General features: G+C 37.6%; 1 protein-coding gene across 2 annotated transcripts in view; it reads right to left on the bottom strand.

Annotated features, from left to right (window-relative positions):
• Window positions 1-17,965, bottom strand: part of LONP2 (lon peptidase 2, peroxisomal) — an 81,353-nt gene that overhangs the window by 27,679 nt on the left and 35,709 nt on the right. For both annotated transcript variants that reach the window (XM_020879891.2, XM_070451345.1), the window contains exons 9-11: window positions 12,207-12,357; window positions 10,016-10,142; window positions 6,462-6,595 (exon numbers count right to left, since the gene is read on the bottom strand). In XM_020879891.2, coding sequence (XP_020735550.2) covers window positions 6,462-6,595; window positions 10,016-10,142; window positions 12,207-12,357 — 412 coding nt within the window. The remainder of the gene's footprint in view (window positions 1-6,461; window positions 6,596-10,015; window positions 10,143-12,206; window positions 12,358-17,965) is intronic.

The raw sequence follows: 17,965 nt of genomic DNA on the forward strand, positions 1-17,965 counted from the left end.
TGAGTTTGGTGAGCCGTTCCAGCAAATTAATCAAGGCGGAGGAGGGGGTCGTGGGACCCTCCAACTGGAGCCAGTTGGTGATTAGTCCAGGTAATACCCTGGGCGTGTGACCTGTCTCTGAGTGAAGGGCGGTCTAGCGAGGCTGAGCCCTTCATCTGGAGCAGAACGCTGGCTCCGCGTGGGTGGCGTCAGAGCCGAGTTGGATTCGTGGACCAGCTGGTGTCCCCGAACGGCTCGTCAGCGTGGGGAAGCATCCACACACGCACTGGAATCGGGTCCTGGAGCCCTTTTCAGCTCACAGCCAGCCAGTGAGCCTGGAGGCAGACCCACCCCGAGCTGAGCCCCAGCCGGCTACTGCTTGACGACAACCTCTCAAGAGGTCTCAAGCCACAACTAGCCAGCTAAAGTGCTCTTGGGGGCCAGACCCACAGATACACGAGATGACAAATGTTTGCTAACTTCTGGGGCACTAAGGAGAAGTGTTTTACCAAGTTCTGGAGTAATCTGTCACACAGCACTCAACAATGTAAAAATCCAAAAGATAAAGGGGCAGATCCCATTTGGACAGAAGACTATTCCAAGAAGTCAAAGACAAAATAACTTGGTGAAAAGTTACACAAAGCTCAGAAGTTACTTCCCGAAGACATTATTATACATAGTGTTTTCATAAATAAAAGAAACCCATGACATTAGACAAGAGAATGGATATGCTTCAGATTTGGAGATGACAAGTAGTAGGGGGAAAAGAGCTGAAAAAGAATCAAAAGCACTCGTTTCTCCTGCAGGAACAGCTTCCTGTTTTGGTTACAAAGGAGCCACGCTTAAAATAACCACTATGAAGTATGCTGAGGGCTTGAGAAGTCAATGCCAGGAAGCCACAACAAAGCGCTGAAAGCAGCTCGACAGAAGAGGATTCCTTCCGAGGAAAGGACCCAAGAAAGGCTAAGGGAAAAGCTACCCTAGCAGATGAGTGGGATGTGCGGTGAGGAAGGCCCGTGGGAATGACGCTCTCCCCGGGCATCGCCCCCGCCCCGCCCCCGCCCCGCCCCCGCCAGGAGGACCCCTCTCCCTCAGCCAGCACACTCCTGCTGAGAGTGCAGACACCTAGGAGAATTAAAGCTAAAGAAGGCAGAGAACAGTGCCATAAACTCTGAATATTTTATTTTGAAGCATTTTTAAATGTGAAGTCGCCTAGAAAGGATATCAAAAATTAAGGATATTGTTATCTGCCTGCTTCCACTATATTCCGCTGATTTCACTGTCCTACATATGGCAAACGTATCAGAGAACCAATACATGTCGAAATGCAACTCAGTCAAACTGCGATCCAGACTGAACTAGAGAAACCGTCCTAGAGTTAGATCTGTGGTCTAGCCAGCCCGATGTTTTGTGGTCAGCAAGGGGCCCAGGGCATCTATCAAGAGGGGATAGGCATGTTTTCACTGACATTAAATCCTATTGCTTGTGACTCATACCACCCAACCACTTAACCCTTTTTCCAAACTACAGCTTCTGTTTTCCTATGGGCTAGGAAGTAGATGGCTAAGCTTATAAAGATGTGTCTGTTAACAGTTAAAACAGGCAAGCCTTAGTGTTTACTGGGGGATTTTGTGAAGGGACTTACAAATTCAATCAGGGTCAAATTAGCTTACTGAGAATCCTACTCAACTGAGATTTTACAGCAGTCAATCAAGTGGCCCAAATGTACGAAACAAAAGCTAAAGAGACTGGTAATTCTTCACAGGCTTTTTCTTCTGATTCCTTTGTCTATCACCACTATTTCTATTCAGTGTTCTCCTAGAGGTCCCTGCTAGTTCATCAGGAAAGAACTGAAATAAAAGCTATAATGACCATAAAAGAAAAAGTAAAAACTGACGTCATTTGCATTTGTGATAGCTGATGGTGTATGCAGGGCTTCCCTGGTGGCTCAGATGGTAAAGAATCTGCCTGCAGCGCGGGAGACCTGGGTTTGATCCCGGAGTTGGGAAGGTCCCCTGGAGGAGGGCATGGCAACCCACTCCGGTATCCTTGCCTGGAGAATCCCCATAGACAGAGGAGCCTGGTGGGCTACGGTCTATGGGGTTGCAAAGAGTCGGACATGACTGAGTGAAAATTCAAAAAACTCAGTGTTTCAATTTGGCAATTCTGCTGGATACAAGTCAATATAGTATTCTCACAGAGTAGCAACCAAAAGAATTAGAAAATTAAAAATATTATTTACAATAATACACACACATAACACATACATACAAGATTAACTAGGAATATATCTAAAGAAAAAATATGCAAAAGCTCACCACTACAACTATTAAAACACTACATTTATTAAGACTTAAATAAATGAAGCTAATCATGAACTAGAAGACTTGCAATTATCAAATTATCAATTCTCCCCAAACTGATTTATAGATGCAATCACAATCAAAATACCAGAAGGTGTTATTTAGCCTCCAATTAAAATAAATACATTTTTTTAAAAGGTGTTATTTATTTAGTGATTTACTGGTACAGAGTAACCAAGCTGATCTAAAATTAATGCAGATATTTGATGAACCTACATACAATAGCCAAAGCAATCTTGAAGAAAAACAAAGCTGGAGGATTTACATTACTAGGCATCAAGACCAACCAAGATATAGTCATTATTGAAATCAAGTATGATGTTAACACTGGAAATTTCATCCCAGGCCCAAAATACCCCTCTACTTTCCACAAGTCAGCTAGTTTAATTCATTTTTCCTTTAAGTGTCTATCTGAGATCTCCATAACATAATCACATACATACTGCCTGAAGTGACATTTTTAAGGTATCATCCATAACATCTAACACACCTCATGTTAAATCTGTTCATTTCATCTGTCTTTTTTTTCATCTAATCAATTTTTCAGATGACTTCTATGAGACGAGTTAAGAAACTAACATCTTGAGGCACACTAAGTTTAATGTAGCTTCTCCAATAAACACCACATTTTCCAAAGATAATTTAGAATGCTCCACATTCTGAGAAGCTTCGTAAGCATTAGGTATAGCCTGAACCCTTGGCTGGAGATGATTTTTGAGGAAGAAGGCCTTACTAGGTATTAAATGAACATATATGGTAAAAGAGCATTTGAACAAATGGACCTAAGCTAACTCTTTACAGAGAAACCTCCAAACTGCAAAACTGAATACACAGGATATCTGTGTCCTAGGCTAAAAGGCAGGCAAAAGTAGAATAAAACTGTAACCATAAACTTTTATCTTTCGATCCAACTAGTATCGCAGAAAGGAAAAGAGCAATTTAGAATACACTAATAACATACAAAAAAACATAGGCAGTGCTGCTTTCATGAAATAATTCCCATACTTTATAGGTAAGTGACCGACACCATAAATATTCCTCCACTGACACAATCAATTAGGAATCTCACTTGCCTTTTAAATTTTGTTATTTGTTCTGTTTAACTGCCAGTTAAGACCTCACAAATACAAAGACAACTGTTCACAGACCAGTATTTCTGGGCCTACTCCAGAAAGTTTGTTCGATATGCTGGAGGCTTTCTGCCTGTTTTTAAAGCTTGTGGCCTGAAATTACTTTTCTTCCTGGCAGTAACTCTAAGACCAGCAATATTTTTAACATTAAAAGTAACTCCCTCACTGAATTACTCGAAATTTCTAAAACAACTTTATACTCTAATTTTATATAAAACAATTTTATACTCTAATTTTAAATAATTCAATTTCTTAATGAGAAACTTTCAGTTACTAAGCTAGCTCCATTTGAACTAAAAGTGAGAGACACTTTTTTTTAACAGAAAATTTTCTTTTGGCTTGGCTGAGGTCATAAACATCAATTCAGAACATCTTATAATTATTTTACTAAAATCTGGAGAACAGTCACTTACAGGTAACTCCGCGGTATCTTAACAACGTAAGACCCAGCTTGGAGTCCCGTATCTCCTAATAAGAAATACAATCAAAATCATCATCTCAAGAGACAAGTCCTTATCCTAATTATTCAGTCAGACACGACTGAGCAACTTTCACTTTCACGCTATAGGTGTCCTTGGTAGTATCTTAACCCAGATCTACTTAAGTATGTATCATTAGGATTTGTTCTGTCAGTGAATCATTGATTAAAAAAAAAATAACCAAATAAATGTTACCATGAAACACTGTATGTTCTTACATGGTTCACAAGCAGTTTGAGTAAGTTCTTGACTATTTCTAGGTTATCTTTAAAAAGCTAATATGATCACAGACATTATTAGAAATATGCTAAAAATATAATAAGCATTGTGTAACTATGAAAAGCTTCTTTAAACATCAAGTCCCCGTTGCTGTACAGCAGAAACCAACACAACATGTAAAGCAAGTATCCTCCAATTAAAAATAAATTTAAAAAATTAATACATACCTCTGAATGTATTATTATAAGTTCCAAAAGAAACCATCAAAATCCTAAACACAATTTTTAAATTGTGTCAAGTAGATAAACTCACTAAACTCTCTGCCTTTCTATTATATCACAGACAAGAATAAAAGGACATAGGCTCAGGTGCTGGAGGCCACAGCAAAAGAGAATGTTCTAAGAATTAAAAAAGGGAAACTCATGAGGATTTCAGCGTTACATCCAGAAAGGGAAAAAAGAGAAAACGATCTCAGTTCTTCACTGTCACTGTCAGCTGCACCAGCCATGCCATTCTTGATAGGCTATCAATCACCTAAAGTACTTTTCCAAAATTTAGATTTCTGAGAATCTTCTGAACATGTGTTTATCTTTAACCCCCACCCCACCAAATCCTATTAAAATGACAAGGGATTAAAAAAAAAAAAAAGGATAAACCCACAAAAAGAAAAAGAAAGAAGACAAGAGATGCTGACAACATAACAGCAAGTAGATAGGCAAGAAGTAATAAACATCTAGCAGGCTAGAAAAAGTAGAAACTTTAATGTCTGTGAAGGAGGTAGGTGGGGGCGGGGGGTGGTTATCCACAAAATCCTACAAAGGCTCAGGAATCTGAGGTATCACTGAAAATATGGGTGAGAAGTGGGACTAAAGACAAAACATTTGTAAAACTGTGTAAGAAATAACTGACTTCCCAAGTGGCTCAGCGGTCTCAGAGGTAAAGACTGCCTGCAGCGCAGATGTGGGTTCAATCCCTGGGTTGGGAAGAATCCCCAGAGAAGGAAATGGAGCCCCACTCCAGCACTGTTGCCTGGGAAATCCCATGAGCAGAGGAGCCTGGCAGGCTACAGCCTATGGCATCACAAACAAGTCAGACACGACTTAGTAACTAAACAAGAAACATTACGGGTTTAAGATCCCTATTCCTACTCTACATAACAAGGGTACTACCCCTTCCCAGTTCAACAAAAGGTGGGAGGTTTACTTTTGGGAGAAATGAACCAGCGAGGTTCTAGGCACAGTGCAAGCGGGGATGAAGCGCATATGAAGAAGAGGAGGATTTGGGAAAGTCTACTTGTTGGATGGCATCACCTACTCAATGGACAAGAGCTTGAGCAAACTCCAGGAGACAGTGAAGGACAAGGAAGTCTGGCGTGCTGCAGGTCATGGGGTCACAGAGTCAGACACGACTTAGCGACTGAACAACTCTTTGGGTGATACTGCTGTTAAAGGCACTGTGTTTAGCAAAAGAAGGAAAAGCAGGAATGATGCTTTACTGCCTCTATCCCACTGAGCTTATCACAAATTATGGTTCTTCAGCCATACTCATCAAACTTCTGTCTAGAAAGAGCTATGGAAATGGTAGAACATCTAATAAATCTCTTTACTATGAAAGAATAAAGAAAGTCTCTATTCAAGTCATGTTTGTTAAAGCAAATTTTGGCAACCATGCAGCAGCACACTCTGAGGTAAGAAGTTAAAACATTTTAACTTAAATATCCATATTTCATTAATTCGATGAATAGACCTCTTCCTTTTTTTTTTCCTTGTCACCACCTCCTCAATTATTTTTCTAAGAAAAAATATTTTAAATTATATCTTAATTGTGTACCTATCAAAGAAAATATGTGAGAAAAACAAATGATTACACATGAAGCCATTCCAGAGAATAAATATCTGCCATTGCAGTACTTGGACAACTATGATTTTTTTTTTTCCTTAACTGCTGTAGCCACTTTCTATGCTGGAAATACTGAAAGACTTAACAATCTGGATCAGAAAGAAACAAGTGAACACAAGAAGCCAAACATAAAGTGTACCATCATTACAAGCTGGAGAAATATATCCCTAAGGCAATAATAACTTATTACTCCTGCCCAAACTCTGCACTCTTTGCAGAAAAGAATCCTCTCGATACATCAACCATGAAGTGTTACACACGGGATGCTTTTACCAGTGGAGGAATATCTGCCATTGCTCCAAGGACCACCCCACACCATCCCTCCACATCCAGCTTTGTCTGCATTCACTTCTAGCCACCAAGCCTGTGGGCCCCAGATTAAGGTCGCCAACCTTCGCCCTCAGCCACGTCAGGACGGTCCAACTTGGCTTCTCTGTGCTGCCCCTCCGCCACCTTCACAGCAACCGCTCGGCAAATGGCCCCCAGCTTCCTGTCCAAAGAGCGAACCCCTGCCTCTCTGGTGTACCTGTCACCAAAGAAAAAATATCTTAATTTTGGCTAAACACCACCTGTAAAAGCAGAATTAATGTGATTAACAACTATACTAAAGGAAGTGTACATTTAAAAGTCTATTACAGTTTCTTGAGTATTAACAGCCTCATCTTGAAAAATTCCTCAGTATTCTTATTTCTTAAAATATTCAGAAGTAATTCCAGCTACAACTTTTCCTTTTATATAGAGTATCTTGAACTATTACCCTATACTTAAAAATGAATTATTGGCTCTTCAATTTATAGCGCCAAAGTAAATTTTGCAGCACATAAAATATCATTTACTCTTTGATATGTATAAAAGCTTTCTTATAATTTGTTGATTTAAGAAAATTCTGACAAGTTTATTACATGTGAAATACTGCTGAAAGAATCAGAAAAATAGAATTTTTTCCTAACTAAAGCAAAAAATAATTTGAGACAGAATGGAGTCTTTACCTGGAACTGTGCTAATTACCCCATTCAGTGTATTTTCATTGTAGAGACCTTCTAAAGAAAGAAATATGCTAATGATGCAAGCAGTGTGATTCAGTGGAAAAGGTTCTTGATGTGGTTAAGCAGAGCTGTCTTAAAAGACTTCCATGTTAGACTCAAATTCCATAAGCCACTTCATAATCTTTTATACAGTACAATCAACTCTGACACACAGCTTTGGGTGAGTTTGAACACACAACATCAGCTAGAGAATGCAGTTTTATCTGAAAAACTGCATCTGATTAGGCAGCCAAACACACAGTCAAGACTCTGGGAAAGCAGATTTTTTTAAGATCGGAGAAAAGACAAAATTCTTGGCTAAACACTATGAAGTAAAAAGTTTATTTCAATCAAAGGAATAGAAGGATATAGGAATAAAGTCCATATTATACACATACATGTAAGTTCAGTAAGAAAGAAAATAGGGAGGCACCTTAAAAATAAACCAACACGTAAAAACAAAAACCCAGTGTAGCTTCCTAGACAGCTATTTGATGAGCTCAGACGAAAAGGTCTGGACAAAAGATAAAAGAGAAAGGCCTGAGGATGCTGTCAGAAGGATAGCGCGAACATGCAGAAATGGTACCAGGAAGTTCAGAATGAACTGGAGCTTGCCAAAAATAATAAGGACATCATCAACAACGAGATACTTTTGGGTGTTTAGAACAATAACAGGCTAGGAACTAAGGCAGACAGTATAATATTAACCTTGACTAGAGGAAAGTAGACGTATCAACCACTGGTTCAGTTTATTATTTTTAAACCAAAAGAGGAAGAATCACCAGTGTCAAGTAAGAATTGGTTAATGTTTCCGACCCACAACTAGATGCTCGTGAAGCTGCTAATGTTCAGAGGACATAAAACTAATGAATTGGAAGATAATCAAGATGAAAAAAAAATCAATTTGCTGCAATGGTAGCTGAAACTAACATGGATATTAAAATATATACAATTGTAAACTTCTACATTTGGACTTTTAAAAAATTCAACCCTATAAATATGGAATGAGACAGATCAAGTGAATAAGAAATTCATATCAAAAAGAACTAAAGTGTCAGTAACTATATTTACAAGAGACAAGAGGATAACCTAGAAAAGCTAAGACTCTGGAGATACAGTCATAAAATGATAACAGTCAGAATAAGACTAGTGGTCTTTTCTTTTTTTTTAATTCCTTATTGCTCTTTGGTTGCTAAGTCATGTCCGACTCTTTGCGATCCCATGGCCTGCCAGGCTTTTCATTGTAGAGACCTGTCCATGGGATTTCCCAGGCAAGAATATTGGAGTGGGTTGCTATTTCCTTCCCCACAGTGGTCTTCTTATACTATGAACTGTTTAGGCTATATCAGAAATACTGAGTTCTACTCTGGGTGTTTATTTTAAAAGAAACACTGACATCAGAGGAATCATTCTGAAGAAGACTAATCAGGAAGGTGAAAAGTCTTGAAAGTGGGTCAAGAAGAATGGTAAGGAGAATAGGAATATTTAGCCTGAAGAAGAAAACTAGATGACTTCTAAGACTCCTTCCTTTCCTCCTAAACATTACGGGTCTACGACTACAACACAGGAAAAAATGAAAAACCATGTCCTAATTTGGGTAACTCACTACATGCCCAAAACTTGCCTGGAGTAGCAAATACCTGTGCTGTATCTATGAATAACAAAATTGCTCAGAGAAATTTCCTAATGTTCGCAGCTTTTAACAGCTGACATTTTGAGCTAACAAGTATATAAAAAAGAAACAGTTCTCCAGGCAACAACTGGCAAATACAAATAGCGATTACTCTTTGAGTTATTAGTATTTATATCCAGATAAGCTATGAATGGATATTTTTCTCTATATTCATATTTTACAGATAGGGAAGCGATCAAAAAAGGTTAAGTAAGTTACTTGTTGAAAAGTTACCCAGAAACATCAGGCGAATTATCTGGAATAATGATATTTTTGGAAGACTCTGGCCCAGAAATCACCTACTTTATTTCCCCTGGCATTATCCACATAGTAAATCACAAGTTAAGAAAAGGAACTCCCAGGTCAGATTGAGTCTTACTGTTTCATAAGTAAATTTAAACAGACTTCCAAATAGACTTCCATAAGAAGGCTGGATTAGATCAAAAAGCAGACCAACTAGCCAAGCTCTAAGTCAAAGTTCAAAACAGAGGGAGGAAAAAAAAAAAACACAGAGAGAGACTTCACTTCTCTTGAAAAAACTGCGGTTACTGGGATGGGGCTGCATGAGAAGTCCTGGCAGCCTGACACTATTTGCCAGATGATGCAACAGACCTGCAATGCTGAGCCAGGAAAACTGTGAGAGGCTATTGTAGACAGAAATTCTCAACAGGATATATTTTCCATTCAAACATGCAATCCATAAATTAGACTCAGCAGTACTCAACTCAGATAATGTATGTGCTGCTTGCTACAGGCTTAACCACTTGGTAGCTAACTTGGGAAAATACCTTCTCTGTTGTTCTGGCGTTAATTCTGAAGATAAAAACACTAGGCATTTTTAAAAATCTCTCAAAGAGAGGAAAAGAAAATCTGAACAACTTATAACAGATGTCTGAAAGGATCATCTCACTTCTTAGGAGACTTCAACTTTCAAGGTTCTGGGATATAAAAAGGTGTCTCTGTATTTTCCATCTATTTGGTTGCTAATTTATCAAATTAATCCCTTACATTGCTACTGTAGAAAAGCTGAGATTCTGGCTCCACTAACGTCCTTAGTTAGCTATGAAGATACTTTAAAAGCTTTCCCTGTGAATTTCTGCCTAATACAGAGCCCTGTGTAAATCAACAGTTACGGAAATGCTTGCTGGGAATCTGCTGGAGAGGGAAATGGATGCTGTGAGTCGCCAGTGAAATAGGAATCTCCTTTTCAGATCTGAACGTTACTGAAGCCCCGGGATGGCTGACTAACCTGGTGATGATGTCAAGAGTAGTAACCTGAGGGATCTGAATCTGCTGAGGAGTCAGCCCATGCTGTTCCAGCTGCTTAGGGATCAAGTGCCTGTGGGCAATCTCTATCTTCTCCTCTTGTGTGTACCCTGGAAAAGAAGTCATCGTGCTTTATGATCATTCACATGGCTTCCACAGTGCCAGGCTTCATTAATAAATCCACACAGGTGCAATGCGTCTTGGATTTAGAAAGGATTTAAGTATGACTCTAACATTAGAATAAATTAATCTAATTGCCAATCAATAACTGCTAAAATTTCCAACTTTTTCACAAACAAAACACACACTTACTAAATAAGCACAGTGTGTGAAAGTTTTTTGATTAAAATGGTATCTCTCTTAAAGAGAAAAAAAAACTCACTTTCATTAAGATAAAGATTTAATTTAAATCTCCTCAATTTAAATGCAAGTTTTATTTTATTATTTGAAAGGAAAATAAAGCCGTCCTTTTTGTTTAGCATAATTTGCTGCAAAATTGAAAAAAACTTACAACAGTGACAACAGAGGCTTCTATTAAGACTTCAAGGAAAGAGCTGCAAAGGGGTTATTTCCAGAAGTCCAATTGTAAGTTTTAGCAACAAACAAAACAGAAACTAAGATGTCCCTATAAGAGTTTTTTCCTTTCATGCTGGAATTACATTGATAATTTATATATTTAAAATACTTTATGGTCTTATCTACTTAAAAGTCTCAATAGGTATAAATTTTCTTTCTCTTTAAGTCCTGTAAGATGAGTGTCCCCTAAAATGATTGCCCCCTTTCCATTTACCAAGCAAAAATTAAAAAGATGAATGGACAAGGAATCTATCTTCTGAGTATAAAAAGGAGATTAAAAAATACCAGAAGAGCTAAAAGATAAAATAACCAAACCTGCAGAAGAAGGTGGCATCAATGTCCACCTTTGCAGCAGCTGTCCTGATTACTTCACTTCACGTTAATATAGCTTATGGATTTTTGCCTTAATTTGGAGTTTCCATGCAACTGGGTCTCATTACTTATTTATTTTAGTCTTATAAATAAGCACAAAGCAATTTTAAAATACTCTACCATATTTTAAAACTACAGGATCCTGCAGGGTTCAAGATAACTAAAAAATCAAATTATCACTTACTTGAGGGTAAAAATATATTTCACTTTAATATGAAATATATATTCAGATTATATTTATTTTTATATATTTTTATTTTAAAAGATACCCACTGACATTTGATCTTTTCTAGGGAGAAGTAATTCTGAACAATTTAAATAAGGTGAAAACACTGGGATTTATTTAGTGTTAGTAACTAAAAGGGGCTTCCCAGGTGGCAATAGTGGAAAAGAATCCACTTGCCGAAGCAGGAAACACAAGAGACATGGGTTCTATCCCTGGGTCAGGAAGATCCCCTGGAGTAGGAAACAGCACCCCATTCCAGTATTCTTGCCTGGAAAATTCCATGGGCAAAGGAGCCTGGTGGGCTACAATCCATGGAGCCACAAAAAGTGACACGACTGAGTGACTGAACACACACACAACTAAAGGACTTTTTTAAAAACACAGCCCTGTGAAGGAGAAGACATGGTTAAAAAAAAAAAAGTATATAACTACTTGACAGAGTCAACTAAAAAGAAGAATTTGAAAGCACTCTATAATTTTATACAAAAATGAGGCCAGATGTAATAAAGAGAAAGTTTTAGGATCTACTTCCTAATGAGAATAAATGATTAGATTTTCTAAGAGATAGTAAAAACTTCCAAATCTGATAGACAGGAAGCTGCACTGGCAATGAGAAGACCTATTTCTGGTTTTTAGACACATACTTTGAAAAAAAAGGTAAACTATTTTATCTATAATTTTAGAAATTGCTTCAAAGAATATCTTATTTTCCATAAAAATAATCAGTTTTTAATGCTAAGTTGAACCTGAGAGTGTTACAGAACATACAATGTATATTATATAGAGCATAAACACACTCTTATCTGTCATGCTTATTTTATACATGTTGAATCTATATAAAAGCTTGTTTATATGCCAGATTAACTTCTGATCAACACTGGCAAATCAACTTTTTACTCAAAATTCTATAGCTCGACCAGTTTTAAAGAATTCTGCTCAGAAAAGCAACAAATAGCCTTTTATTTAACAAAGTAATGACTTCTGTTTACAAATCAAGTACCTGGGACCTGAATGATCTCCATTCTGTCCAACAAGGCAGGTGGAATAGTAGCAGTGGTGTTGGCAGTAGCAATAAAAAGAACTTGGGAAAGGTCAAAGGCCACATTTAGATAATGATCTGTGAAGTTATGGTTTTGTTCAGGATCCAACACCTGTGGGAGAACAATAAACACTGAGACAGATGCAGTAGTTCCAACAGAAAACCATATAAATTAAAACACACATGATGATATTTCTGCTCAACACAGTTAGTTTGGGAAATATGGGGATAACATTAAAAATGGGAAACATGCTCAATGTTAAAATTCTTTTAAACACATAAAAGCACAAAGAAGCAAAAATTAACCATTCAAATTTTGTTCTTAAATCTATTAATGACTCACTATGTGGCCACAAATAAGTTACCAATCCCGCAAAACCAGTTTACCTCCGGGTAACACACCCTCTCTTAACTGCTATGAGAATATAAAGTAAATGTGTATGGTATTTTGAAATTCTAAGGTAATAGGTAAAATAATAATTAGTATATTCCTCCTCAAACATTATCAGACAGTCTTTAACAGTTTTTTTTTTTTTTTTTTTTGGCTCATCATGGTAAGCAGGATCTAGTTCCCTGATCAGGAATTGAACCCATGCCCTCTGCAGTTGGAAACAGGGAGTCCTAAAGACTGAACCGCCAGAGAATTTTCCTGATGGTTTTTTGGGGTTTTTTTTCTGATGGTTTTTTAAAAAGCAAAATCTTTGTTTATAATGAGCAAAATATTACTATCCCTTGAAGATATTTTAATTGAATAAATTAGATATTACTAATTAGATTCCTAAAATGTTGAACAACTGTATATTAAGGAGACTGTATCTTCTCAGATCAGTGCTCAAATGCTCCAAGTTGTAGGCACTCACAGGGGAGAGGCCTACACTGGACTTTAAAGAAGGCAACACATGGCTTCCATGTTCTAACCTTCAACATCTTACCGCTTTCACTTAGACTGGATTAGTACAGATATAAATAGGGATAACACGCACAGTCAAAAAGGAAGTAAAATGAGTTAAATACTTAATCAATCACAATTTTACTATATATTTCCTTGCTTCTGATTCCCTTTCTAAAGTTTTACTTATTTTTAAACATATCCACAAGTTAGTCTTAATTCAAAGTGCTTTTCTTGAAGACTCTTGAATTTTGTTAAATATTCATTGTTATTGGTTAACTCAATGTGTGTCTAGAATATAATTCCCAGAGAGTTCTACTATTTATATTTTCACAAGACTTAAAATAATGTTTAATGTTATAAAAATGCTACTTACAAGTGAAAGAGAATTCTAATTATGTTCAGTCTAAACTGGCTAAGTGTACTATTACTGTCTACCAATGATCTGAAAATTGCTCATCTATGTATGGCAATCTCAGTTAAACTGATTGTCTAGCTAAGTAAAAATCTCTCATTTAATGGCTGTAATTAAATTTAATACATACATGTTGGATATGTTGCCATCCAAGAGAAATAATTTTTTTCCCTTAAAATTTTAAGACACTGAGTTTGTCAAAAAGTAGGAAAATTAATAAAGCAATGTTTTCTGGATTATGAATGAGGTCAATTTGTGTACCCCCATCTTTTATTTAGGAAAATTAAAACAAAAATGTAGAATTTGAACAACATCAAAAATAATAATGATCATTAGAATGCCAGATAAGAAGCGTTTCTAGGAAACTCAGAGGAAACCTTAAGGCGAACTGTTGAATCCAGGGAGTGACACATTTTACAGTGAGAACTGTTCAGCTATCAAACTTCTGCTTCTTCCCCAAGCCTTAGAGTGAGGGCTTCCATGGCCCAACTCACCCACATAAAGGAGCAGATTTCAGGAATGACCAGAGCTGTTTTTTTCTCTCTTCTCATTAAAAGTTATCTCGGTAATTTCTACCTATGCAGAGTGACTGGGAATGGAAACAGCTGTGATATGACATTTTATTCTCAGGGATGTGAAGTCATATCCCTGACATAGTGGGATTAAACTATGGGAAGGGGTGTATGCCGAGAACTGTTCTTCAGTAACTGTTTCTGGCAAGAGAAGAACTACAGATAAATTTGTAGGTAACCCAGGAATATACTCCACATATTATACATGATGAGGCAACTATCATCTCTAAGTATGATATTAATAGTATGGTGATACTTTTTAAAAGTCTGTATCTTTTAGGGGTAGATGTTAAAATATTTATGAAAAGATATGATGTCTGGAATTTGATTCAACATAAGTAAGAATGGGATGAAGGAGCATGGGTAGGAACAGACAAAACAAGATTGGCCATGAGGGACTTCCCTAGCAATCCAGTGGTTAAGAGTCCACCATCCAATGCAGGGGTCACAGGTTCAATCCCTGGTCGGGGAAGTAAGATCCCACATGCTGTGGGGCAACTAAGCAATGCAACTACTGAGCCTGCACACTCTAGAACCCAAGTGAGCCTGAGTGTCACAACCAGAGAACCTTCGTGCCACAACAAAGACCCAGCACAGTCAAAAAAACCAACACTGGCCATGAGACGGCAATCGTTAAAGCCAGTGACAAATTTCATGGTTAATTATATTATTTTCTCAACTTCTGTTACGGTTGTATTTTTTCACAACAAAAGTAAAAAATAAAGTACAATAAAACAACTAAAATAAATTCTGGAAGCCACACACAAATACCACAGAAATTAAATCAGTGATAATGAAAAAGTTGAGGAAAATGTCCAGAACATAGAAAACGAAGGCAGTAAGGCTATGTAGAGGAAAGATATGGAAAAAAATAACAATATTCAATTCATACCTAATTGATGTAACTAAAGAAGAGGTCTTAGCAAATGTAAAATCAGATATAATTAAAGAAATAACCAAGAAAATATTCCAGAAGACTCAACACTACAGACTGAAAAGCCTCAGACTCCTCTTGTGCAATAATAAATGACAGAACGTTATTAGGGCAACACCTACAGAACTTTCAAGTATAATTATGACTTTGTGTAATAAAATACAATAGAATACATGTAGCAACACATAGGATACAATGGGTAACAAAGTGAATACCTGTGAGCCCACTATCCAATTGTGACTACATCTGTATTTTGTGTCTAGATCAGGGGTCACCAAAGTGGAATATTTAGAAAAATCCCCTGAAGTGCAAGTAGAAAATCCGAGTACATATATTCATCTTTATGTATCTATAAATACCAGAAAGAAATTAGTTTTTAAAATATTTACAACAAGAAGTAATGTCCTCACTTGGAATACGCATCACACACAAATGAGATATTCTAAGAGAAGAGTAGAAATCACAAAACATAATGGGCTGATGTGGGGCCCTCACTCATCTGCTTTAATTGTGATGATAGTACAACTGCAGTCCATGTTTGCCTGCTTCAGCATTTTTACAGAATACAAATGGATGAATGCAGTGTTTAAAAAGATTTCTGCAACATTTCATTGAAGATAATAGAGGCAACAATGTGAACAGTAAGAAAATAACAGGAGTTAACACTTATTTCTGGAATAAGCTTTGACAGCCACAGTACAAAATAAAATAAAAACAATTACCTAATTAAAATGCATCATTTCCACCAAACATAACTGCTTAAACTTTAAACCACTCATTCTGTATGGGCTGCACGTATAAATACCTAACATTAGTACAATGGCACATATATGTTATGTTTCCGTTGCATATTTATCTTTAGTTATAGACTGACTCAATGTATTATTGGAAAAAGGATCTTTAAGGAGGCAACTGAGGTTAGAAAAGGCCACTAAGGGTGGGTCTCTTACCCAATATGACTGGTGTCTTTGTAAGAGAAAGAGACGAGGGATGTGTGAGCCCAGAGAAAAGGTCATCTGAGAACACAGTGAGAAGGCGGCACAAGTCAGAGACCTCGGGAAAAATCAAACCTGCCGACACCTTGATTTTAGACTTCAAGCTTTCAGAACTGTGAGAAAATACATGTTTGCCTTTTTTTTTAAAAAGAAATCCAGTGTGTGGTATTTTGTTATGGCAGCTTTAGCACATTTTGTTGTTGTTCAGTAGTGAAGTGGTGCCTGACTCTTTGCAACTGCATGGACTGCAGCATGCCAGCGTTCCCTGTCCTTCACCATCTCCCTGAGTTTGCTCAAACTCTTGTTCATTGAGTTGGTGATGCCTTCCAACCATCTCACCCCCTGTCATCCCCTTCTCTTTCAGCCTTCCATCTTTCCCACCATCAGGGTCTTCTCCAATGAGTTGGCTCTTCACCAAAGTACTGGCACTTCAGTTTCAGCACCAGTCCTTCCAATGGATATTCAGGGTTGATTTCCTTTAGGATTGACTGGTTTAATCTCCTTGCAGTGTAAGGGACTCTCGAGTCTTATCCGGAAACACAATTTGAAAGTATCAATTCTTTGGCACTTGGCCTTCTTTATGTTCCAGCTCTCATTATCTGTACCTGACTACCGGAAAAACCATAGTTCTGACTACATGGACCTTTGTTAGTAAAGTGATATCTCTGCTTTTTAATAAGCTGTCTAGGTTTGTCATAGCTTTTCTTCCAAGTAGCAAGCATCTTTTAATTTCATGGCTACAGTCACCATCTGCAGTGATTTTGTAGTCCAGAAAATAAAATCTGTCATTGTTTCCACTTTTTCCCCTTCTGTTTGCCATCAAGTGATGGGACTCGATGCCATAATCTTAGTTTTTGAATGCTGAGTTTTAAGCCACGTTTTTCACTCTCCTCTTTCACCCTCATCAAGAGGCTCTTTAGTTCCTCTTCACTTTCTGCCATTAGAGGGGTATCATCTGCATATATGAGATTCTTGATATTTCTCCTGACAATCTTGATCCCAGCTTAAGATTCATCCAGCCCAGCATTTCTCACGATGTACCCTGCATGTAAGTTATATAGGCAGGGTTATACACAGCAGTTATATATACAGGTTATACAGGCAGTAAGTTACACACAGCCTTTTTGCACTACTTCCCCAAGTTTGAATCAGTAAGTTGTTCCCCGTCCAGTTCTGTTGCTTCTTGACTTGCAAACAGGTTTTTCAGGAAACGGTTAAGGTGGTCGGATACTTCCGTCTCTTTAAGAATTTTCCACAGTTTGCTGTGATCCACATGGTCAAAGGGTTTCACATAGACAATGAAGCAGATGGATTCTATTCTCTGCAGCCAAAGATGGAGAAGCTCTATACAGTCGGCAAAAACAAGACGGGGAGCTGACTGTGGCTCAGAACATGAGCTCCTCGTTATAAAATTCAGGCTTAAGTTGAAGAAAGTAGGGAAAACCACTCGGTCATTCAGTTATGACCTAAATCAAATCTGTTATGGTTATACAGTGGAGGTGATAAATAGATTCAAGGGATTAGGTCTGGTAGACAGAATGAATGAAGAAGTATGGACAGAAATTTGTAACCTTGTACAGGAGGCAGTGACCAAAACATCCTAAAGAAAAAGAAGTCCAAAAAGGCAAAGTGATTGTCTGAGGAGGTTTTACAAATAGCTGAGGAAAATAGAGCAGTGAAAGGCAAGGGAGAAAGGAAAAGATATACTGAACTGAATGCAGAGTTCTAGAGAATAGCAGAGAGATAAGAAGGCCCTCTTAAATGAACAATGCAAAGAAATAGTGGAAGACAACAGAATGGGAAAGACTAGAGACCTCTTCAAGAAAATTGCAGATATTAAGGGAACGTTTCATGCGAGGGTGGACACGATAAAGGACAGAAACTGTAAGGACCTAATAGAAACAAAAGAGATTGA

The sequence above is a fragment of the Odocoileus virginianus genome, chromosome 20, assembly GCF_023699985.2.
Source record: "Odocoileus virginianus isolate 20LAN1187 ecotype Illinois chromosome 20, Ovbor_1.2, whole genome shotgun sequence".
In the NCBI taxonomy this organism is placed as follows: Eukaryota; Metazoa; Chordata; class Mammalia; order Artiodactyla; family Cervidae; genus Odocoileus; species Odocoileus virginianus.